Source organism: Aythya marila (assembly GCF_965140915.1).
Source record: "Aythya marila genome assembly, chromosome: 9".
Classification (NCBI taxonomy): Eukaryota; Metazoa; Chordata; class Aves; order Anseriformes; family Anatidae; genus Aythya; species Aythya marila.
In genome coordinates, this window is record NC_139050.1 from 12,007,269 (window position 1) to 12,030,284 (window position 23,016).

Sequence of the window (23,016 nt, forward strand, 5' to 3'; positions counted from 1 at the left end):
GCTGTGCCTGTGCTGCGCTTGGGATGGGGTCACCTCACCCACCTGGGTGCCTGCTCAGCTTCCCTTGTGCTCGTGGGAGGTTTGGGAGATCCGTCTTGTCCTGAGGCAGGTGTGTGGGGTTGGTGGGACAAACTGTCTTCTGCACCCCGCAGTGGCTGTAAAAGCAGACAGACAACCAGCTTGCATGTGGGCACCTCTGTTATACAGTGCCCCCCAGCTCCTTCACAGCTGCTGCCTCCTCAGCCAGCTCGTGGGGACATGGCGCTTGTCCCCTGCCTCGCTGGCATGTCCCCAAAGCTCTGCCACGTCCTGTTTGTTCAGGGCCATTCAGGTCCCCACCTCCAGCTCAAACAAAGGCAGGGCCTGTGCCGAAGGAAGGTGCTCGCCAGCCTGTCCCCCAGCTGTACCCCTCACGCACAGCCTGGCCTTGCCCACGCTGAGAAGCGGCCAAAAAATGCTGGTTTGAAGCACCTGGAGGGGTTGGTGACACTTCCCAGGCCCCTGAGGAGAAGCAGGACCCCTCACTGTGTGACGCTGTGGGAGGTAAGATAGGGAAGCCAAGGGGTTTTTCAGGCATCTCCCTGAGGTGTGGGGCACCAGCTGGCAGGGCAGGAGGTGGGCCCTGAGCTTTTCAGGATGTTCGATCGGAATAATGGGGGCGCTTCCTTGGGGAGGTTTCATGCTTGTCCCTTGTCTCCCCACCTTGCTTTTGGCCATGGCAGTGAGGTGCATTTGGATACCAAGAGCTTGTCCCACGGTGCTGCTTGCTGGGGTGCTTCTGGTGACAACTGTGGGCAGCTGCTGGGTGCGTGGGCTCTGCTACAGCCTGAGATGAACCAAACCAGTAACCAACTGGCTCTTTAGACCATGGGACTCTCTTTGGGAAACCTGGTCTGCTGGGAGCTGATGGGGTTCATCTGTTGGAGGAGGGGAAGAGCATCTACAGTTACAGGGTGTTGAAGAGAGCTTTAAACTAAAGCTGGCAGGGGAGGGAAACCTCATTGCTAGCTCTTGTTCTCAAGGGGGACTTCAACTTCCTGGATGTCTGCTGGAAATATGATAAAGCAGAGAGGAGACAGGGTAGGAGGTCCCTACAGTGTGTGGAGGATAACTTCCTGACACAGGTGGTGAGGGAACTGACTGCAGTCTTGGACAGAGTGATCGTGAAGAGTTTTTGATCTCTGGTTAAGTAAGGAAAGCAGTTAGTGGAACTGCTACCTTGGATTTCCAGAGGGCAGGCTTTGGCTGGTCCAGAGACCTGGTTGACAGTATATTGGGAGGGGGTTCTGAAAGGCAAAGGAGTCCAGGAAGTCTGGACCTTCCTGAGGAATGAAACCTTGAAGTCACAGGAGCAGGCCATCTCAATGCCAGGAAAAAGCCGGGCTGGCAGGGGAGAAGAGCAGCGTGGCTGAACAGAGAGCTGCTTCTGGAACTCAGGGAGAAAAAGAGACCTTGAGAAAAAAAATGACCTTGGGAAGTAGGGCAGGCAACTCAGTTTTTGTTGAATTCTCCCTTGAGTTGTGCATGGAGAAAATTGGAAAGGCCAAAGCCCTGCTGGAACTCAGTTTGGCTAGTGCAATAAAAGATGATACAAATAAATATTTTAAAAATACTTTTATAAACACTTCAACAGCAACAGAAGGATTAAGGAGAATCAGCACCCCTTATTGGATGTGAGGGGAAACAGTGACAAAAGGTGAAGATAAGGCTGAAGCACCTAATGCCTTTTTTTGCCTCAGTTTTTATTAGTAAGGGCAGTTGTTCCCCAAGTACCCAGCCCCTGAGCTGAAAGACAGTGACAGGGAGCAAAATGAAGCTCCTATAATCCAATGGGAAACTGTAAGTGACCTATTACATGATCTGAATATTCACAAGCCTATGGGGTCATATGGGATCCACCAAATGGCACTGAAGGAGCTGGTGGAAGTGCTAACCAAGCCACTTCCAGTAATTCTCCAGCAGTCTTGACCAGCTGGGGAGGTCCCAGGTGGCTGCAGGTCAGTGAATGTGATGGCCATCTACAAGGAGGGATGGAAGGAGGACCTGGGGAACTACTGGCCTGTCAGTCTGGCCTCAGTGCTGGGGATGTTAATGGAGCAGATTACCTTGAGTGCCATCACATGGCACGTACAGAATAAACTGGCGATCAGGCCAGTCAGCATGGGGTAAGGAATGGCAGGTCCTGCTTAACTTACCCGGTCTCCTTCTTTGACAAGGTGACCCATGGAGTGCATGAGGGAAAGGCTGTGGATGTTGCTTAGTTGGATTTTAGTAAAGCGTTTGACAGTTTCCCACAGTGTTTTCCTGGAGAAACTGGGTGCTCATGGCTTGGATGGGTGGACAGTTTGCTGGGTGAAGAAGTGGCTGGCTGGCTGGTCTCCAAGAGTTACAGCAAGTGGAGTTTAATCCACCTGATGGCTGACCACAAGTAGAGTTGTCCAGGGCTCAGTACTGGGGATAGTTTAGTTTAGCACTTTCACCAGTGATCTGGATTGAGGACAGCTTTGCAGAGGGACCGGGACAGGATGGCTGGCTGGGCCGCATCCAGCCGCATGACATCCAGCAAGGCTGGGCACCGGGTGCTGCGCCTGGGTCACCACAACCCCATGCAGCGACACAGGCTTGGGGAAGAGTGGCTGGAAAACTGCCTGGCAGAAAAGGACCCAGGGGTGCTGGTCAGCAGTCACCCGAGCGTGGGCCAGCGCTGTGCCCGGGTGGCCAAGATGGCCAACAGCATCCTGGCCTGCGTCAGAAACAGCGTGGCCAGCGGGACCAGGGCGGTGGTTGTCCCCTCATGGTGAGACTGCACCTCGAGCGCTGCGTCCGTCCAGTTTGGGGGCCTGGCTACGAGGACAGCGAGCTGTTGGACATATTCCTGGTGGTGAGCTGAGCGGGGTCCTGCCTTGCCCAGCTCGCGTGACAGGCAGGCAGGGGCTCCAGGCTGAGGGCCTGGTGGAGGAGCCAGCAAGGCTGCGCACACCTCCAGCATCAGGAGCCTGACAGCACCGGGGTGCTCAGCCCTTCTCCTAGGCCTGCAGTGCCTCTGTTGGCTTCTCAGCACCTGGAGTGGCTGCTGGCATGAGGGCTCGCCATGCAGCGGAGGAGGACGTCGGACGATCCCCACAGCAGTCTGGTAGGACAGGACAGCGGCGGACGAGCAGCCTGCTATGGGAGTCTGAGCGAGGACGCTGTGGAAGTCTCCCAGGTGGGTGGCCACACCATGGGGTAGGAGAGGAACCAGGGCAGCTGTGAACGGGGCAGGTTTGCCTCTTGGTCTTGGGGCAGTCCCCTGCCCTTACAGTTAGATAGCGATCCAGCTGTCTGGGGACTACCAGCTCTTATTGCTGTTGATGTCTTATTCCCAGGCTGGCGACGCATCCCTGGGTGAGAAGAGCACGGCCAATGTCTTCAGCGATGGCTGCACAAGGATAGGTGAGGGAGAGAGCCTGATCTTTGAGGTCGGTTTCCTTTCATCGTGGCAAGAAGGCAGGGGCTGGATGGGCTCCCCGTTGGGCTGAGGAGGTTGGGGAATGTCCTCCATCTTCACAGCTGGAGCTGGTGGCCGCACAGCCTATCAACAGCAGCTGATCCCTGGCAGTCTTCAGAGCCTCAGCCTTTTCCTTATGAGGAGCTTCCTGCCATGAGCTCCATCTTCCTGCTGCAGATTTCGTCCTTGTGTGGGAAACGGTCCCCAGGGAGCTGAGCGGGCAGAAGGGCAGCCGTGAGAACAAGGCCTTGCAGGAGAGATCCACCACCATCCACAGGACCTGGCGGAAGAAGTTCCTGGACAAGCTCCATGCTGCTGGCCTCCACATGGAAAAGGTACCCAGGGACCTGACCTTTCCCTGCTGCATCAACCGTAGCCTTGCTCAGGGACAATGGCATCGTGCCCTGGCCCCAGTAGAGCAACCTGGGCTTGTGGGGAGCCAAGCAGGAGCACAAGGTGGGACCTGGCGAGGGCTCCATCCCAGTGGGCTGGCTCCCAGGGGCAGTGAGGGGTGGCTGGGCTGATCCTGACAGACCCTGCAGGGACCTGTACCGGCGCCAGCAGCCTCATCCCCACCCGGGCCTCCTCTTCCACTAGCACACGGCCCGCGTGGAGAAGAAGGTGGTGCACTACCTGCTGCTGAGTGCGCCCTGGAGTGTGCTCTGCTACTATGCTGAGGAGCTGCAGCTCCGTGTGCCGTTGCAGGTAAGGCCAGGGTGCCTTGGTGCTCCGGGTCAGGGGACAGTGCCACCAGCACTGCCGAGTGCCCAGGCATCGTGCTGCACCCCACGGTCCCACACTTTGCTGCCATCTCCTTCCTCTTGAGATGTTTAGGCTGTGTGTGCTCAGGCGCTGCCCAACCAGACCTCCCACTGGTCAGAGAGAGTGCTGCGGCGGCTGGGCATCCCCAACGCCATGGCCCAGGAGGTCCCCAGCCTGCCGCTGGACTACTACACCTGCCCCTTCAAGGTCAACAAGCTGCAATGGTAAGCGCCCCAGGAGAGGCTGCGCAGGCCGTTCCTTCCCTCTGCCCGTGCACAGCACAGCCAGGAGCAGCAGCTCCTCACCCCCACCAGCATCCTAGGGCCAAGCTGCTCCTCTGTGCAGGTTCCTGGGCAGCGACGAGCAGGACACCTTCTTCTCCACAACTCAGAGGCACCAAATTGTGAGCACCAGGGGCTGCCGTGGTACCTTTCCCCGGTCCTGGGTGGGCTGGAGGGTGTGGGGGAGCAGCTCTGCAGGCAGGTGGCACAAACATGGGGGGTGTCAGCTGTCACCAGATAGGTTGCTGTGTGCAAAATGCCACCGATGGGATAGAAGGTATGGGTAGAGACCCTCCTGGTCAGTATTTGGGAAAGGGCATGACAACATTTCAGAGGATCAGGCTTGGAGGCGAAGAGTCAACAGCGTGGTGGGGACCCCAATCCGTGTGGCTGAAGCCCCCTCCCTGCCTCGTCCTTTCCTCTGCAGCTCTACGAGATCCTGGCCACCACGCAGTACGGCTGCTCCAAGGAGCGGGAGGTGGGGGTGGACCGGCTGCTGAGCGAGGGCGTCTTCACTGCCGCCTTCCCACTGCACGAGGCAAGGCATGGTCCCAGCCCTGGGGCTCCCTGACAGACCCACAGCCCTGGCCGGGCCCTCACCCATGTCCCCCATCCCCGTAGGGCTCCTGCGAGGCCCCACCAGAGGGGCCAGCCTCTGGCAGCCCCAGCCCGCGCCAGGTCCTTTTCCAGTACTGGGCCAACTGGAGGAAGTGGAGCAAGTACCAGCCTCTGGACCACGTCCGCAAGTACTTTGGGGAGAAAGTCGCTTTCTACTTCGCCTGGCTGGGTGAGTGCCGCCGGCTCCAGAGCAGCCCTCAGCTCCTGGATGGGGTCCCTGGATGAAATGTGCACTGCCTTGGGTGGGAAACCCTTGGTGTCCTGCCGGTCCTGGTCACCTTCAGCCCTTCCCCAGCACCTTGGGGCTCCTCCTGGGTCCCTCCTCCTGGGCCCAGCCTGCTTTTGCTGGAAGCAGAGCGATGCCCACTTTGGTCCTGCCTACGTGTGGTTGCAGCTCTGTCCCAGGATGTTCTCCAGTTTGGAGGCACCACAAGTCAGCTGTGACACATACATCTAGAGCCTCAAGTCCACGTTCAGGTCTTCCAAGCCCTGTGTGGCTTTAGGCTGGTGCTGGGCTGGGTTTGGGCAGCACTTGTCCTCGGGGACTGCGGTGGAGGCTGACAGGACTCGTGCTGCCTGTCCCTGCTGCCCGCAGGCTTCTACACGGGATGGCTCCTGCCCGCTGCCGTGACGGGGACTGTGGTGTTCATCGCAGGCATTTTCCTGGTGTTCAGTGACGTACCTGCGTGAGTGTCCCCCCCTCCCCAGGGTGAAATGATGAGAGTGTGAGCTGAGCCCTGCTGAATGCTCGTTCCCCTGCCTGCAGGCAGGAGATCTGTGAGAGCAAAGAGCAGTTCCGGATGTGTCCGCTCTGCAAGTCCTGTCCCTACTGGCAGCTCTCCGATACCTGCAGCACTTTCATGGTGAGGTCCTGGCTCCCCAGGGAAAGCGTGGGGCCCAGGGGTAGAGCTCCATCCCTGTGGTTACTCGTAGGGGCGGGCTGTGGGATGCCTGCAGGGATTTGCCCTCTTCACTCCTGCTAATGTAAGACCGTGTCCCTGGGGTGTATATTAGGCCACGTCTCCACGATGGACGTGGTGGATGTGAGACCTTGTCCCCACGGTGGACATGAGACCATGTCCCTCAGGTGGGCTGGGGCACGTTAACCAGCAGCTCCTGCAGCCCTGGCCCAGCCCTCATGCCTGCTCTGGCCACAGGCGGGCCGGCTCTTTGACCACGGTGGGACCATCTTCTTTAGCATCTTCATGTCCCTGTGGGCAGTGCTGTTCCTGGAGTTCTGGAAGCGGACAAACGCATCCCTGGCACATCGCTGGGACTGCTCTGAGTTTGAGGACATTGAGGTGGGGTCCAGCCCTTTGCAATACATTCCAAAACCGTATGGACAAAAGCCACCAGACGCCTCTGATGCATTTTCCCCCTTCTTTCCCAGGAGCGGCCCCGGCCCCAGTTCACTGCCATGGCTCCCATGACAATAATAAACCCTATAACTGGGGCAGAGGAGCCATATTTCCCCAAGCGCAGCCGCATCCATCGCATTTTGGCTGGTTTGGTGGTCATTATAATGTTGGTAAGATCACGAGGGCTGGAGAAGTGGGGTGTGGTGGAATGGGATCTGTTTGAGGAAAGAGCGTGTGGATGAAGGTGGGGGTGGATGCGTGTCCCCTGCCTCTCCACCAGCTCAGCCCTGGAGCTCCCTCGCAGCTCCTGGTGCCCTGGGGTAATGGTGGAGTTTTCCTTTGATGCAGGCTCTGATCCCTGCTCATACACAGCGTGCTGTGTTTGCAGATTGCCATGGTGGTGATGTTCGTGGTCTCCATTATCCTGTACCGGACAGTTGTTGCCATCCTCCTCTCCAGCTCAGGGTACTTCTGGTTTGTGGCTTCGGTAAGAGGTGGTCAGAGCTGCTCCAGGCCAAGCAGATGGGCTTGGTTTGCCAGCTGGTTCGCCTCACTCTGCTGTGTGTGCTCTGCCTGCTTGCTTCCCCTGTAGGCATCGCGCATCGCCAGCATCTCCAGCTCAGTGGTGAACCTCTTCTTCATCCTCATCCTCTCCAAGATCTATATTTCCCTGGCTCATCTCCTTACCAAGTGGGGTAAGCTGGTTGGGGTCCTGCAAGCTGGATGGAAGGAGCCCTTTGTAATGGCAAAGCACCAGAGCCAGGGAGCTCAGTGCTGGGACGTGAGCTAGGACACAGCCCCCCGGTAGGGGCTGGCTGATGTCAAGGAGGAAGCTGAGTTGTGTGAAGTAGAGGAGAGTTGGGGAAATAAGACCTTGGGTGAAAAGTGTTTTGGCTGCAGGAAAAAAAAAAAAAAAAAAAAAAAAAAAAAAGTGAGTACAGGGGTTCTGTTCAGCTCAAGATTTTTTTTTTTTTTTTTTTGGGGGGGGAGGGAGTGTTCTATGAAGGGTTTTGAGCTGACTGCTGGGGCTTGGGGGAGAAAAGTGCCTGGAATATTTTTGCCATGTATAATGTGGTACACAGCCTGTTTCTGCTGAGAAGAGGGAATGAAGTTTATTTTTTTTGGTGCAAAACACGTGGGTGTCTGGACATCTTGGGCTGACTTTGTGGGTAAAGCAGCGAGGTTGGGGCCTGGGGCCTGTTAGCACTGAGCAAGTCAGGATGACGTCCACCACGAGGCAGACAAACACCTGAGAGCAGCGTGGGGCCACATCCCTGTGCTTCCCCCTGGCAGAGATGCACCGCACCCAGACCAAGTATGAGGATGCCTTTACCTTCAAAGTGTTCGTCTTCCAGTTTGTCACCTTCTACTCCTTTCCCATGTACATAGCCTTCTTCAAGGGCAAGTAAGTGGCAGGCTAACGGTTGACCTTGAGCCTTGGAGGTATTTTCCAACCTAAAGGATTCTGTAATTCAATGACTCTAAGGCCTGTGGGGGGAGGAGGGCCCTTCCTGCTCCCTCTGGGACCGCTGGGCAGGGTGGTCTTGTAGGGCTGAGGGGCCTGGAGTGCTGCTGCCACCCCTGCTGGGAGGATTGGGCCCTCCAGAGGGGAGCAGCCTGATCCCTGTGGGCTTACTGCTGTGCTGGCCCCAACCAGGGGCTTGGGGACCCCCCTTCTTTGGGGACACCACTGCCAGCCCCTTAGCGAGGGACACGAGGGGTCCAGGTCTACCAGACCAGGCCCTTCCTTCGCTCGGTGACCCCTTTGCCACAGCCAGCAGCAGAGCAGAAGGTGGGGTGGCAGAGAGTGGGCTGAGCCCCCGCAGCCCCTGGCGATGCTCCCCTCATGGCCCAGGGAACAGGGCGGCTGGAGGGAGCTGGGATGCCCGCTCACAGCTCTGCCATGGCTCCCACAGGTTCGTTGGCTACCCTGGGAACTACTGGAGCTTTTTGGGCATCCGCAACGAGGAGGTGAGTGTGGTGTGGGGGGCTGGGGGTGATGTTGGCTTGAGGGCCGTGCCAGGACACGGCACGGTGCCTGTGGGGCAGCCCCGAGCTGTGCTCACCCAGCAGGATGCATTCCCCTGGCCCAGGCTGGTGCTCAGCGTGGGGACCCCACCCCATCCCCTGCTCGGGGTCTGGGTGCTGGGTCTCCCCGTGTGCCAGGAGCCGCGTGCTGAGGGCCCCGCTCTCCCCGCAGTGCAGCCCGGGCGGGTGCTTCATCGAGCTGGCCCAGGAGCTGCTGGTCATCATGGTGGGGAAGCAGATCATCAACAACGTGCAGGAGGTGGCCATCCCGTGAGTAGAGCAGCAGCACCCACCGCGCACCCCGTCTCAGGGCAGGGCAAGCCCTTGGCTGGTGCCGGGTGTGGGGCACAGCCCCTCTTTTCTCCCCAGGAGGCTGAGGTGTTGGTGGCACAAGCACAAGCTCCTCTCCACAAAGAAGAAGGCCGTCGAGGAGGGCGGGCCGGTCCCGGCGGAGCAGGCACCCTGGGTGGTCAACCACCAGCTGCTGGCCTTTGAGGGGCTGTTTGATGAGTACCTGGAGATGGGTAGGAACCGGCCCCATGCCTGGAGCTCTGGGCTCTGCTCAAGTGGGAGCAGTGGGAAGGGACCGGGAGACACTGCAGTTGTCACTGCTGCTCTCAACCTGTCCTTCCCCTCTCCTCCTCCTTTTCATTCCAGTCCTGCAGTTTGGCTTCATCACCATTTTCGTGGCTGCCTGTCCCCTGGCACCCCTCTTTGCCCTGCTCAATAACTGGGTGGAGATCCGTCTGGACGCCCGCAAGTTCGTCTGTGACTACCGGCGGCCCGTGGCCGAGCGGGCGCAGGGCATCGGCATCTGGTTCTCCATCCTGGAGGTCATCACCCACCTGGCTGTCAGCAGCAACGTACGCCGGGCAGCGGGGTGGTGGTGACAGCGCTGAGGGGTTACAAATGGAAAATTTAGGGAAAAAGCTCTTTGGGCTGGCTCAGTGAGGAGGGTGGGGCTGCCTTCGCAGAGGCGTGCTTCCTCTGGGCCAGGCAGGCAAAAAACTCAGAGCCGTGGGGCAGGGTGGTGGGGCTGGGGCCTCCCCCGGCTGCGGGAGCTCTGCAGCACCTCTCCCTCCCCCCAGGCCTTCCTCATCGCCTTCACCTCCGATTTCCTGCCCCGCGTGTACTACGAGTACATCCACGACAGCAGCCTGCGTGGCTACGTGAACTTCACCTTGGCCTACGCGCCGTGGGACTTTGTGCAGCAAAGCAACACCATGTGCAGGTGGGAGCTCCTTCGGCTTTTTGCTGCTGCCACCTCCTCCTCAGCACATATTTCGTTCAGCACAGAGGCTGTCAGCCAGGTGCAGGTTGTCCGCCTGCTTTGCTGAGCTGATCATCCCAGGGTTTGCCCAGCACATGCCCACAGGCTGGGGCAGGACAGGGGGCGTGGGGGCAAGCAACTTGTCTTGGTGACTGCCCCGCTCCCTCCCCACCCTTGGTTTAATGTGCCTGAGTGTTTTGGAGCACTGACTTCAAAAGCTCTCCAGCTGTGGAGAGATTTGCTTCATCAGAGGAAGAAAATGTCACAACCCGTCTGGGGAGACGGCCAAAAGTGCCCCAGGGCTGGGCTGCCTGCTGCTCGTCCCTCTGCCGCCATCACATCCCGCGGTGACGCGTGGTGGTGAGGCCAGTCGGGGCGGGTGGGTGCAGTGAGGGCTGCACGTGGCTCCTACAGGTACAGGGCGTTCAGGGACCAGGACGGCAACTTAACGCTGACCTACTGGCACCTGCTGGCCGTGCGCTTGGGCTTCGTCATCGTGTTTGAGGTACCAGCGCCGAGCCCCGCGGGGAGACACGGGTGCTGGGTGTGGAGCTGTGCCAACCCCTCCGTCCCTCTCGCTCCCAGCACGTGGTTTTCTTCATTGGGCGTGTGATCGCCTGCCTGGTTCCTGACATTCCTGAGTCGGTGGAGGTCAAGGTGAAGCGCGAGAGGTACCTGGCCAAGGAGGCCCTGGCTGAGAACAAGGTGCGTGCGGCTGCCTTTCCCTGCCCCTTTCCCTGCCTTTCATGTTTGTTCCCTGGTATCTGTAAGGCGTTACAGCGCCTTCTGCGAGTGCAGCAGCTCCCTTTCTCCCTGATCCAGGTCCTTTTTGAGAGACGGGAGGCAAGAAGCAAGGCCAGCACCGCGGATCCAGCAGCGAGCAGGGACTGGGAAACCGAGCAGGTTGAGGGCAGCTGAGAGCCGCAGCGTGCCCCAGGACCACAACCTGCTCCTCCTCACAGCAGCACGGAGCCGTGGGGCAGCATGCTGGCTGGCCGGCCCTGCTCGGCTGGCTCAGGGCAGCTCTGCCACACGGACACCAGGGCTTGGCTGTGGCTGCAGGCGGGGAGGAAGGCAGCCAGCTCTGGGCAGCTGTCCAGGCTCATTGTGGTACAACGAGGGAACTGCCCCGCAGCGTAAATGAACTAAAGGTGGCCGGCCACACCGAGGTCCTGGGCTGGTAGGCCGCCCTGCTGGTGCTCAGCTAGCAGACGCAGGCTCCTGCCTGCAGCTGCTGCCGGGCTGCTCAGCACAAGCACAGGCTGACTTGCCCCCGCCTGGGGAGAGTCGTGGTAGGGCTGCCTGGCCTGGCTGTTGCTTCTGCTGTCTCCTGCGCTGGGTGCTTACCGTAACCGCAGCTGGGGGGTTTGCTCCTGCCACCCTAAGTAGGGAGGCAGGAAAGAGTTGAGCTGTGGGAAAGCTTTGGAGACCCCACGTGTGCTGCTACCCTTTGACATGGGGACCATGAAGGGAAACAGCCCCTGAGCGAAGCTTTGCTTCTCAAGAGCAGCAGTTGGGCCCTGGCAGGTGGGCACTGTGCAGCAGTGAGTTGCAGAAGCCAGAGGTTCTCAGCGGGGTGGGCAAGAGGGACTGCAGCTGCTGCCTCCCTCTGCTCCCCTACACCAGCAGCAGCCCTGGCATCACCTTGCTGGCTGAGCATGTGGGCGCCTTCCTCCAGTGCTGCTGGGTGCTGCTCTCACCTCCCCTCAGCCCAGCATTCTCTGTGCACATCCCTCCTCAGCAAGGGCACGGCCGCCGCAGAGGCTCACGCGTGCAATTTGGGCTGCCCTGGATCTCAACCCACCGGTAGAAATAATATCCGTGACACTCCAAGCTGTTTCAGGTTTTATTTTAGAATTTATAAAATTCCAGTGTCATCCATACTCATGAGCCTTTTTACATGTTTGCATATAGTCTCCAAATTCCAAAGTTAAGGCCAAGGGATCATTGCTATGGAAACGTACAATATGGAAGACGTCAGAGAGGAAATGGACACATGCCACAGTCTGCTGCGGAAGGAGGGTGGTGGGGGACAGTACTAGGTACAATCACTTCATGACCTTCTTTAGAGTGGAGGGTCGGGCTGCGGGGCAAACCCAGACAGTGGTGCCCCAAATGTAACTCAAGCCTAGCTGTGCAACTGGTGAGGGCAGGGGGGCATAAAGAGGAAGGGGGGGGTAGGCTTGGCGACATAGGACAGACCTAAGCTACGGGGTATAACCATTTCCTGACAGACACGGATGGAAGGGTGTCACCCTGGTTCTGTCTGACCCATCCGGTTATTATCTCCCGGGGGAGGCAGAGCCACCCCCTCCTCCAAGGGAGCTAGGTGCCCTGCGGCGGGACGCGCTTAGCTTCAGCCACATCTCAAATTTACGGAGAGCACTCAGATTTTGGTTCAACTTCTGCATAGCAGCCTCTACCACGAGGAGCTGGCGGGGGAAGGAGAAGCGTTGGCATGTCAGGCCTGGGGGTGCTGGAAAAGGCAGGAATGCTGGGCCCAGCCTGCCAGGATTCCTGCCTTTGCCCCGTAAGCAGCACTAGAGAAGAGAGACTAGGGACTCCTGCTTGTCCAAGAGCCGAAGCAGCTGGGCTAGAGGAATGGCTCAGACTACAACCTTCTGTAGGACAGAGGCGGGGAAAGGAGGGAACACAGGGACCCCCTGCTCCCTACCTCCCTCCACAAAGACACGGTTTTCTTCTTACTAGCTGGAGAAGCTTGGGCACAGCTCCCTCAGAGCAAGCCATGGCAGGGCCCAGGCACAAGCAGCCCAGAGCATAGAGCACCAATCGCCCTCTCCAGCCCATACAATGGAGGCCTCAGGGAGGGCTCGACACACGGCACTGTCAGCCCCCTCGCTTTCAGTTCCCCTGTTCCATCAGAGCAGAAGCCTGTCTCACCACCGCTGCAGCCAGGGGCTGCTGCTAGGCTGTGGCTACGGCCTTGGGGCCAAGCCCGGTTCTAGCTCAGAAAGCCCCACGGTCCTCTCCCATTCAGCACCTGCACGACCGTGACCGCTCTCAGCTTCCCTTCAGAGGAGCTCCCGCAGCCACTCCCCAAAACGCTCCTCTTGCTTCTCCTCCAGGGTTCTGCTCTGGGTGCTGGGGTGAGAGCTGGAGCAGCTGCTCACCCACCTACGCTGGGAGGCCACCATCATACTGACTTTTGAGGTAGAAAGAAGGCAACAGCAACTGGTGTCCCTACCGCTCATGCTCAGAAGCTGCAGGGCTCGCAGCACCTCAACCGCTTCTCGAGGCTCCGCTTCCAACCAGCTTCTCTCGGGCCACGCCAACCTTGGCCGACCCCCGCCGGTCCCATGCAGTAACGCTGCCACGTGCTGGCTCACCTGCCTGCCCGCACGGCTGCTGGGGAGGGTGCGCAAGGGCCCGCGGGGCACTAGGAGCGGGGTCTGTGGTCACGCACTGGAAGACTCATCAAGCCTGCAGGCTGGGGCTGTGCGTGGCACGGCATGGCGCGAGGGAGCGCCCGCAACGCGCTGCACGCCGAGGTGTTCCCCTGACCAGGGTGGCCGTGCTTTGTTCTGGTCCCTTCCGTCTCTGCTGCCTCTCCAGCCTACTGAAGGTTTTGTTCCTTGAAAGAGTTAAGTTTCTGACCTTTTGGATTATTTTTAAGCTCTCCCCACAGTCAGCTATCAGCATTAAATGAATTTTTGGCAGTTCAAAGGAAAAAAAGTTGATTGCACTCTACAACGGTAAGGTAAGGCCTGGGATAAACACAAAGGAAAGAGGGCAAACGTTTTGGCTTTAGAAAGTCAAGGAAATTTATTTCCTGAGGTCATGAGACAGGAAGTAGATTCCTAGCCACAGTAAAGGAGGTCTCCTAATGAAGGCGAGAATGCCTAGTAAGACATGCTCAAGAGAGCAGATTTTTCTGCTAGCGCTTGGGAAGCTGTAAATCTTAGCCACTTTGAGTCAATTATGAAGTTTCTAACAAAAACACACACATTTAGTGTTTGAATCTGACTGGAAGTCTTGTTCCAAAGAAGAAAAGTATATCCATCAAGAGATGAGAGTGAATCCTAGCCATGGTGATAGCTGAGGGGAGCGGGATGGGGTCTAGCACTCCAGACACCATTAGGAGACCTCTTGGGGCAATTGACTTGTGCTCCAGCCGCTGGGTCAGATTTCAGACAGGAAGTATTTGTGGCAGGTTAGTGTCAGGTCAGCGGGCTGGAGGAGATGTTTCTGCTTCCAGGTCATTATCGTTTGGGTCCCCAGGGAAGAGTCTTGGGGGCGACTTGAGCCCCAAAGCTGGGGAAATCTTCAGAACTGCTCATATCAGGGGCCTAGAGCAAACAAAAAGGGAACAAGTTAAGCTCCTGCCCTGCTGTGAACCTGTACAGCACCCCTGCGCTAAGCAGCATTTCCTGTGTCCCATGGGCAGAGACAAGGAGCGAGGGCTGAGCAGGATCACTATGTCCTTTGGGCTGCCCTAGGTGGACAGTTGAGCCTCCAGAGACGGCATCAAGGATGGTGCAGACAGAAGCACACAGCAGGTGGATCAGGGGCTCAGAGCCCAGCCGTGGTAACTCGGTCGCTGGAGCAGGGTCAGGCCACCGGGGCAGCTGAGAACAGAGCTGCCACGTGTCCCAGGTCACTGCTTCCAGGCAGAACACAGCTCAGACACTGAGCTCGTTCTGTGCTGCAGCAGAAGTCAGAGGTGCCAGGGCCCTATGGCAACCCCTAAAACCAACACGACCTGGCAGGACACTTTCAGGTAAGGACTCCCCATCCCCAGCGGCCCCACTGTATCCAACACGGGCAAGGCGTTTGGAAGAGGAGACAGCAGTGCTTTGGAAGCTGGAGGCAGAGCCTAGGCCTGCCCTCAGCTTTTGCCCAGGCCACACAGACCAGGACGGCCCCTCGCTGCCTTCTCTGCCACCAAGGAGAGAGGAGGGAGAGCGCTCTGTTGTCCCAGTTGAAACGGGAGGGCCAGGCCCCAGAGTCAGCCCTTGGCAGTGCCACACTCCCCGTGCCCGCAGCAGAAGCAGCACTCACCTTTTCATTGCTGACTGTGGCCCAGGGGGCATCTCTCACCACAAAGCCCTTGGATGGGGCCTTGGACTCTTCATGGGAAGAGGGCTTCATGTACACCTGCATCGCCTCGTTGTCCACCACATCTGCAAGCTGCAGTCACATGGCCCAGTTAGGATGTGGATCCTGACAGTTCCTCAAACTGGTGTAACCCCTCCACCCCCAAACTCCACCTCATCATGCAGCACCCTGTCCAAGGTCACTAGCCTGTACTACGGTCACCAAACACGGTGTTTCTCCACTAGTTTGAGAGCCACCAACTCCTAGACTGCAACTGATGCAAGCTTCAGCAAGGCAAGCACGTGCACGTCTTGGTGTCCCAACATGCTCGTTCGCTGTCCCCTCCTGGACAGCGGGGCCAGTCCTTGCACAGCCCGGGGCTCTGCAGCCAGTGGTCTGAGGGACAGCTGCAGACCAGAGCTGATTGCAACCCGCACAAAGACCAAGTTCTCTGGTGCTGTGGTAGAAAATACCACATGGAGATCCCTCAGACATCCAGCTCTGTGGTTGAGGAAATTCTTGCTAAGCCACCGCACAGATTTGCTGAACACTTACATATTCTTCCTCCAAGTTCAGGATGTGATCGATAGCTTCTTCCACGTTCTCGGGGAGTCCTGTCACGGTCACACAGTTGGGGTCAGGAGCCCCACTCTGGGGAAAGCGAATATCCACCTGAAACACAAAGAAACACAGGGATTACACCTGCACATCTGAAAAGCTACAGACTCCTTTAGTCTTTTGTTACTGGAATAAGATGATCTTCAAGGTCCCTTCCAACCCAAACCATTCTCTGTGCAGTGCTGTGCAAACAGCACACGGCTGGATTTCCAGACAGTGTCCTCATTCTGCTGCAGGCATCCTCGCCATCAAGCCATCAGCAGGAGGCACGATAAGTTTTCTATCCTCTCCACAGATCGAGTAATCCTGGCTGACGACCATTTTCTGTAGTTGGCTTAGTGTTACCCGTACACAGCCAGCGAGGTCTCTTCCAGCTTGCCTTCCAGATGGCTGCAGGGAAGTCACACAAGATGGGACCAAAACCAAAGGCTGCTCATTTCAGAACAAAACAGCTTGTTTCAGCAACCAAGACCAGCCAAGATGTTACGTCCCAAAGGCTCATCACTCTGGATTCATATTCATTAACTGTCCCTGTAGTAAATCACTCTGCTACTGCCACGTGCAGTCAGGGATGCAGGCCCCTGCCCTTCCCAGGCTGAGCTGGCTTTGCCAAAGCCTTTCAGCTTCCAGCAGCCAAATCTGGAGCCCTGAAAGTGTATTTGGGAATCTTAAAGTCACAGGAATCACCACTGGCTTAGACAAAGAAATCCATAGGATCTCCTCTGAGCTGAGCTCATGCTAAGGGGATCTGGGTACAGTTCCCTCCCACAGCTCCCCAGCGTCAGTGACTCAACCACTTCTCCCTTCAAATGACTATCTGGGACCTCATCTGGAAGAAATCCACTGAAAGGCGACTTTGCTCCTACATTTGCAATGACACCTTGAGGGGAGCAGAACAGCACTGGTTTTTCTTTGCTTCTGTTCCAGCTGGAGGTGCTCAACAGGCACAAGAAACAAGGACCACAAGATGTGAACCTGACGCTCCTGAATTCGGACCCTAGTACCCAACTGCTCCCCCAGCCCGTGCTGCCCCACCGCTCACCTTGAATTCATCCATGATTTTGCGGATGGCTTTGCCACGTGCACCGATGATGCGTGCGTGGACACGGTGGTCCAGAGTCACATCCTCAGAGACCATCTGCTCCAGCTCGCCAACAATCTTCATGATGGCATCCCGGGCAGCCTCAGCATTCTTCTCATAGCCAGTGATGGTGATCTGGTCTTGGGCCTGGGGCACATGGAAGCACGTGAGTAACCAAGCTCATAAGCAGCTAAGCGAAACTCCTTGCTACTCCCTTTCACCCTCCATCTTATTCAATAGCAGCACAGGGAAGTCAGAGCCCATGCTCAGAGACAACCAACAACCCTCTGTGTGTCCCCTCTGCCCTCTCACCTGGCTCTCATCATCCTTGTCAGGGAACTGGATGTTGACCTCATGCTCTGTGCGGATCTGGGTGATCACTGCTCCCTTACGCCCAATGATTTTAGGGTGATACTTGGGATCCACAGTGACTGTCAGCTTGAAGCTTCGCAAGGCCTGGAAAAAGAGAAGCAGAGTGAGGCACAACAGCAGGGAACACACCACGGCTGCTCCATTGATGGCCACCAAAGTCCCTGCATTCCTTTTGGCTTCTGAGATTCATGGGACAGATTCTGCAAGGTCCTGCCTGAGTGCACATGGCTACAGAAGAGCACCCAAAACATTCATCTGCAGGGGCCTTGCGCTTTTTGCCAAGTTCAGCAGGAAACTACAGGTAGAAAACAACTCCCCAGATCATCCCTCATGCTGTTTGTTCAGAGCTGGGATAAGGATTCACCAGAAGAGGTACAAAGAGACTCTAGCACAGTGAGGCTCCTGCCCTGCACCATCTCAAAGGGATGTGAAGGTGAGAGAGCCCTGGGCAGTTCAGAGTTTCCTAAAGTAGAATCCCAAGACTCTCCTGTTAGTTCATATTAAACAGGTTATATTTGGTAAGCCACTGCGTCCCCCAGACCTGCAGAGCAGCTAGGGGTGCTACTAAAAGGAGAAGAGTTCCACAGGTCTGTACAACTTCTGAAGGTAACACCCAGAGGCTGAAGCCTTGTTCAGCTGGAAGGAAGGACTGGCACAGGCCTTACCCGATCCTCTTGTTCAGCCTGCAGCTCCTTCACTCTTTCCAGCAGCCCGGTCTTGGCACGGTCCAGGTTGGTGGCCAGCCCCGTGATGGTGATGACATCTGACTGCAGCTCAGGAGCAGGGACCTGGATGTTTACCTGAGCAACAAGTAACGATTATCACTTTGTACCGCTGCTCACTGCACGTTAGCTTCTCACTGATCCTCTCTGCTACCAAAAAGAGCTTGCACCTCGCCTGAACCCTGTTCCTTCAGCCATCATTAACATCAGATTGCTTTGCTGCAGGACTTCAGGATCTGTCACTCTCTGTACCAGCCTGGAGAGGCTAGGAAACAAACACACTTTCAACAGTGCTGCCTGCAGCCAACCTGCACCGGCCCCAAGAGCAAGAGGTCCACAGCCCCTGTGGGCTCCTGGGGAATTCTTCCAAGCAGGCGGGCATGGCCAAGCTGTATCGCATGGCCAAGGAGGGAAAACAGCTCTTGCACTGGTAAGAAATCCAGATAGGCCCCAACAAGTCCTACAACACTCACGACACCAGCTCCCATCATACAGCTTCATCGTGAAACCTAGCAAGCCCCAGAGCCAAGGAGTTCATTACACAGGTCTCACTTTCTTATTATAAAGCCCATATTCTATGGTCAAACCAAGATGGTCCTGAGTAAGTCACAACTGATGGCCAACACCATAGATGTGGTCGTTTACAGATTCTCCAGTATGTGGGATTAGGGAGGAAGGGCAACAACTTACTTCAAACTCGTCCATCATTTTACGGATCCCACTTCCTTTCTGGCCAATGATGTAACGGTGAAGATCAAAGGGAACTTCCACTTCAATGGTGACAGGAACCAGAGCCTAGAGGGATGGGAACAGAGTTTGCCAGCTGAAAGACTTCTCCTTTCTTTCAGTTTGCCATATACTTGCTCAAAAGAATAAGTTGCTGGAGCGAGGTTTGTTCCCTTTTAGTCAGGGTACAAACTCTGCAGGAGAGAGCAGCTGCAAACACCAAGATGACCTGTGGGGTGTTAAACATTTTTTTCCAAACAAGCCATCTAAAAACTCCCTCTGGCGTCAGAGGCTGTTCTCATATCCTTGGCTTCCACCTACAGAAACTTGGATGACATCACTAGAGGAGAAGCATGGCAAGGTCTGCTGAAGCTGGAATGATTCAGCCTCAATCACTGTATCTCATCCCAGCCCTGCTTCATAAAAAAGGATGTCGTGCTTTTCTGGCAAGTGACTTGGGGCTGCTTGCAGCTGTAGCAATTGCTAGGTCAGGTGCAGTGATTCAAGCCACCTGGCTAAATTACAGAGCAGCTGGAGAACTTCCTTTGAGCAATGCAGACCTTCTCCACAGTTAGTGTCAGTGACCACCTGGATAGCAACCTTGGCTGAACAGTTTTTATTACCATCACTAAAGCATGCAGCGAGCTGCTTGCATCAGGACATGACTACATTATAAGGCTAAAGGGTTTAGAAGTCACGTACCTGCAGCGCCTCCTTTGCTGCCTCACACTTCTCCCTGCGGCCAGAGATGATGATGATATCACACTTCTTTGGAGAGCTGGGGTCTCCATCCTTCCCATCCTTGCCTTCCCCACCCTCCTCGCCATTCTCCTGCACAGCTGGCTCTGCGACAGGGGCTGAAAACATGGAAAGCCTCATGTTAAACACAGAGCCCCCTCCTTGCTCAACATCTTCCCCTCCAGATCTTCAGGCTCAGCCCAGTCACAAGAGACCAGACACTACAGCCTGCTACGGAAGAGGTCACACAGTCAGCTTGCCATGGCTTGGCCTGGACTGAGCAGAACTGAACACCCACTGAGATGGTCTCCTCCATGCGTCTCTGCACAGCACTCATACTGCCTTTGCCCGCGGGGGGAGAACCTGCAGTTGCACTCTGGAAGCAGAGGCTGTGCTCCTATGACAGCAGAGGCAATAAGGCTGGCAGTTCCTTCAGCAACAGGGAATTTCACTAGCACGGCGCTGGATGTTACAGGACAGCTGGTGGTAGACCAGGCTACTCAACAGAACGAGGCAGAGCAGGCCCCAGCTGTGCTGAATTCAGTACACCCAACGCTGAGAGCACGAGAACTCCGAGGAACCTTGACAAGCCTGCAGAGCAAGAGAGCAGCGGCAGGTCTGCTTTTGGCTAGGACAGGTCCTTGTGCTCCCTGCGCTCTGTGGTGAGAACAGATTCAGAACCCACAGGTTTGCATTTTTATCCCCTAAAAGTGGCCCCTCTTCCCAAGAGGACACGGTTGATTCCAAGCCCAGATCCAAGGACGCTGTAGGGAACACCTGGGGTCACTTCTCCACAGATTTTAAGGAGAGCTTCTCCACTGATCAAGTGCAGACTACACATCTGATCACCCCAACTGCCATGTGAACATGCATCCATGGGTATACCTGGGTTCTCCTCCCTGTCAGGGAATTTGATCTGGACACCATAGTCCCGGGTGATCTGCTGGATTCGGGATCCTTTGGGGCCCATAATGGAGCGGTGGAACTTTTGTGGGATGGTGCATTCGATTGTCACTTGAGCTTCCTGTGAGAAAGCAGAGTTGCTCTATTGTGACGCAGCCTCTTTCACTGCAGCAAACAGGATGCTTGCGCGTGGTGAAATCCATAATGGACAGAGTGAGGTGTTGGGAAAGGTAACAGCTGCTGTCATGGAAAGAACTAAAAGTTTCCCAGAATCTTTCCCTCTCTCAGAGAAGTTAGCATGAGCTGTTTTAATGAAGGCTGCCTCCGGCCTGTGATGTTAAAGGCTTCAGAGACCAAAGGCTCAAGCTTGCTATGACTCTAAAGGGGAGGAAGTAGTAAGAGAAAGGAAAAAGCTAATGAAGGAAGGAAAGGAAGGGCAGAGGTTTGACTGATGGTTGTTTCCAAAACGCAGTACTACCAGGACAAGAAACCCCAGGGAGTAGCCTCTACCCAAGACCAGGCACGGGGAGGGCTCCACATTCTTCATGTCTAAAAGTACCCCAAAGCTCTCCCCAAAAACAAGAGGAAGGTCAAAGCAGGCAATTACTTGAAACAGCATTGCCATTTTGGAGCCAGCAGCCCTTCCCTACGCTGGGATCTAAAGTCTGCAGCCCCTATGTTGACAGCAAAGCTTTAAATCCCAAATCTGTTGTGGGACTTGTTCACATAAAGCTTGGCTGTACAACAGGTTCAAGAAGTGTTCAGCTGAAGCAATAAAGTATGGAAAAAAAACAGCTTTCCTGGGACTTACCAGGTCCTCAATGATCTCCTGGATGCGCTTCTTGGCTGCCTCCACACAGTCCTTGGCTCCCTTGAGGGTGACTTTGTCGCTCTGGGTGCCAGAGCGGGGGAAGCTGACCATCACACCACCGTACTCATCAGCGATCTCACGCAGAACTTGCCCCCTCCGGATGACAAAGTGGCGGTGGTGCTTGGGGTCAACCACCATGGAGTCTTCAACCACGTTATCCTACAACAGATGACAGCAGCCAGTCAGCCCTGCCCTTCCTGGCCATCATCACCCATTTGCTGCACTCAGCAGAAAACAGTTTACAACCTCACAAAAGGTTGTAAACTGTTGGAAAGTAGCAGTTCTTACCAAGTTCTTGATGAGGGCCTCCAACTCCTTCTGCGCCTCTTTGACAGCTTCCTCAGTTCCCATGATAGTAATCAGCTCCTGATCTTTGTCCTCGGAGGTTGGGAAGATGATGCGGGCCCCAGTGTTGTCACGCACCTTGCGGATGTTGCCACCGCCTTTACCAATAAGGAATTTGTGGTACTCTGGCTTTGCACGGAGGTCCACGGTGTAACTCTTTGTTTGCTGTAAGGAGGCAGATCCACGTGGAACATGTCAATATGCAGCAAATACACATCTGCACCAACAGCAGACATGCAGCTGTGTAACTGCACACACATGCACAGTGTTGCATGAGGAAGGCAGACGTAGCTTGCTGTCTAAATCAAAAAGGTTTGAAGGAAAAACACTACGTGAAAGATGCTCTCAGTGCTGAAGAAATATCTCTACACTTAGCACAACTGAAGAGAATATGAGCACAAAAGACTTCCTGGGAAGGGTCTGGGACTCACACTGGGCAGCAAAATCGTTGGCTGGCTGACTGCTGTAAGCCAGGCAGCAGAGGGAACCAACCAGGGGAATGTGCTCACATGCTAGTGTTAAAAAGGGCTTTTTCTTGCTGATAAAACCAACAGTCAAGTGATTTCAACTCAGAGCAATGCCTTGTAACCAAAGGCTCCCAAACCCAATTATATACAGAGAAATGTAAGAACTAGAGCTGGAATTCAGAGACGAGGTAAAAAAGGAAAGGAGATACTCAGAGGCAGCTGTTTGAGAGAGGTGCGGCTACCCAACAGCATTCAAACCACAGCAGTAGGGAGCCTCAGCCCTCTGAGTATGTCCCCAGCCTTGGGAGAGAAGCATTTCTGCCAGTTCTTCTGCCCGTGGGGGAAGAACTCATTGTCACAAGGACAAAAGTGTAGTTTTCTTTCAATCACCCCAACTGTACTCAAATCCCTTGGAAGAGGATTAAGCTGTCTTATGCCAGAAGCTTCTCAGCAGGCTGAGGGGATCATTTAAACCCTGAAAGAGAAACATCTGACCAAACCAACCCATTCCTTCCCTTACGACAGGGCTCACCTTCTCTTCTGCCAGGTGCAACAGCTGTTTCTTGGCTTTCTCCACATCCTGTGCTGGGCCCCTGATGGTCACGGTGTCACTGCCAGAGCCCTCGGTGGGAAAGTGGATGTGGACTCCACCACACTCCTCCATGATGGAGCGGATGAAGCGGCCTTTGGCGCCAATGAGGGAATTGTGCAGTTTGGAAGGAATAGAGACCTCCACCTCCGTGATGTTGGCCTAAGAAAGGACAGTAGCAAGCTGTTAATTAAGCTGCAGAAACGTGTTTGTGCCTACCCTGCTTACCTTCCAACTCCCACATTACTACGATCTTCATGGAGCTACGTGTAAGAAATGCCTGACCACAGAGGTTTGAAACTGGCTGCCCCTGAAACATGAACAGCCGCAGGCAGGCTCATCAGCATCATCCCACAGCAAAGTCAATTTTAGATGAATTACGTCCTGAGAGCAAATACCATGAATGCAAATTCAGTCTCTGATGAGGAGATAGCAGACCTACGTCAAGCCCTCCATTTGGAGGTGCCACCAGCTCCTGTCAGGTAGCGCAGGTTGGCTCTCTTGTAACTTGGAAGGTATTGTGGGGAGTCAGCACTGGGAGACCAGCCTCCCAGTGACAGACTTTCATCTTAGCTCAGTTCCCTGCTTTGTTCACGATGATGAGAGTTGTCCTCATTAACATTGAGCACGTGGTATTTTTAGTTTGCTTGATCTCAGCTAAAGCACAGCCTTCCCTAGTCCACAAGTGACACTTCAGAGGGACAGCCCTACTTGCATCCTGATAA

At 55.8% G+C, this 23,016-nt stretch overlaps 2 protein-coding genes across 3 annotated transcripts in view; one reads left to right on the top strand and one right to left on the bottom strand.

Annotated features, from left to right (window-relative positions):
- The first annotated feature begins 407 nt into the window (after positions 1-407).
- ANO7 (anoctamin 7) lies at positions 408-10,967 on the top strand. The gene is given in 25 exon segments (XM_082767577.1): positions 408-543; positions 3,019-3,205; positions 3,366-3,432; positions 3,665-3,822; positions 4,085-4,192; positions 4,337-4,473; positions 4,595-4,652; positions 4,958-5,096; positions 5,099-5,148; positions 5,152-5,317; positions 5,744-5,834; positions 5,915-6,011; positions 6,306-6,449; positions 6,539-6,676; positions 6,895-6,993; positions 7,099-7,201; positions 7,800-7,911; positions 8,423-8,477; positions 8,707-8,804; positions 8,904-9,058; positions 9,192-9,397; positions 9,623-9,765; positions 10,219-10,309; positions 10,390-10,509; positions 10,627-10,967. Coding segments are annotated over 24 exon segments (2,745 nt in total). The 5' UTR covers positions 408-543; positions 3,019-3,091; the 3' UTR covers positions 10,723-10,967.
- A 670-nt stretch (positions 10,968-11,637) lies between these two features.
- Positions 11,638-23,016, bottom strand: part of HDLBP (high density lipoprotein binding protein) — a 37,257-nt gene continuing 25,878 nt past the window's right edge. For both annotated transcript variants that reach the window (XM_082767649.1, XM_082767650.1), the window contains exons 17-28: positions 22,235-22,453; positions 21,179-21,400; positions 20,831-21,049; positions 20,002-20,140; positions 19,081-19,235; positions 18,343-18,447; positions 17,596-17,730; positions 16,871-17,014; positions 16,520-16,705; positions 15,415-15,531; positions 14,824-14,952; positions 11,638-14,111 (exon numbers count right to left, since the gene is read on the bottom strand). In XM_082767649.1, the coding sequence (XP_082623775.1) occupies positions 14,025-14,111; positions 14,824-14,952; positions 15,415-15,531; positions 16,520-16,705; positions 16,871-17,014; positions 17,596-17,730; positions 18,343-18,447; positions 19,081-19,235; positions 20,002-20,140; positions 20,831-21,049; positions 21,179-21,400; positions 22,235-22,453 (1,857 nt within the window). In that variant the 3' untranslated portion in view covers positions 11,638-14,024. The remainder of the gene's footprint in view (positions 14,112-14,823; positions 14,953-15,414; positions 15,532-16,519; positions 16,706-16,870; positions 17,015-17,595; positions 17,731-18,342; positions 18,448-19,080; positions 19,236-20,001; positions 20,141-20,830; positions 21,050-21,178; positions 21,401-22,234; positions 22,454-23,016) is intronic.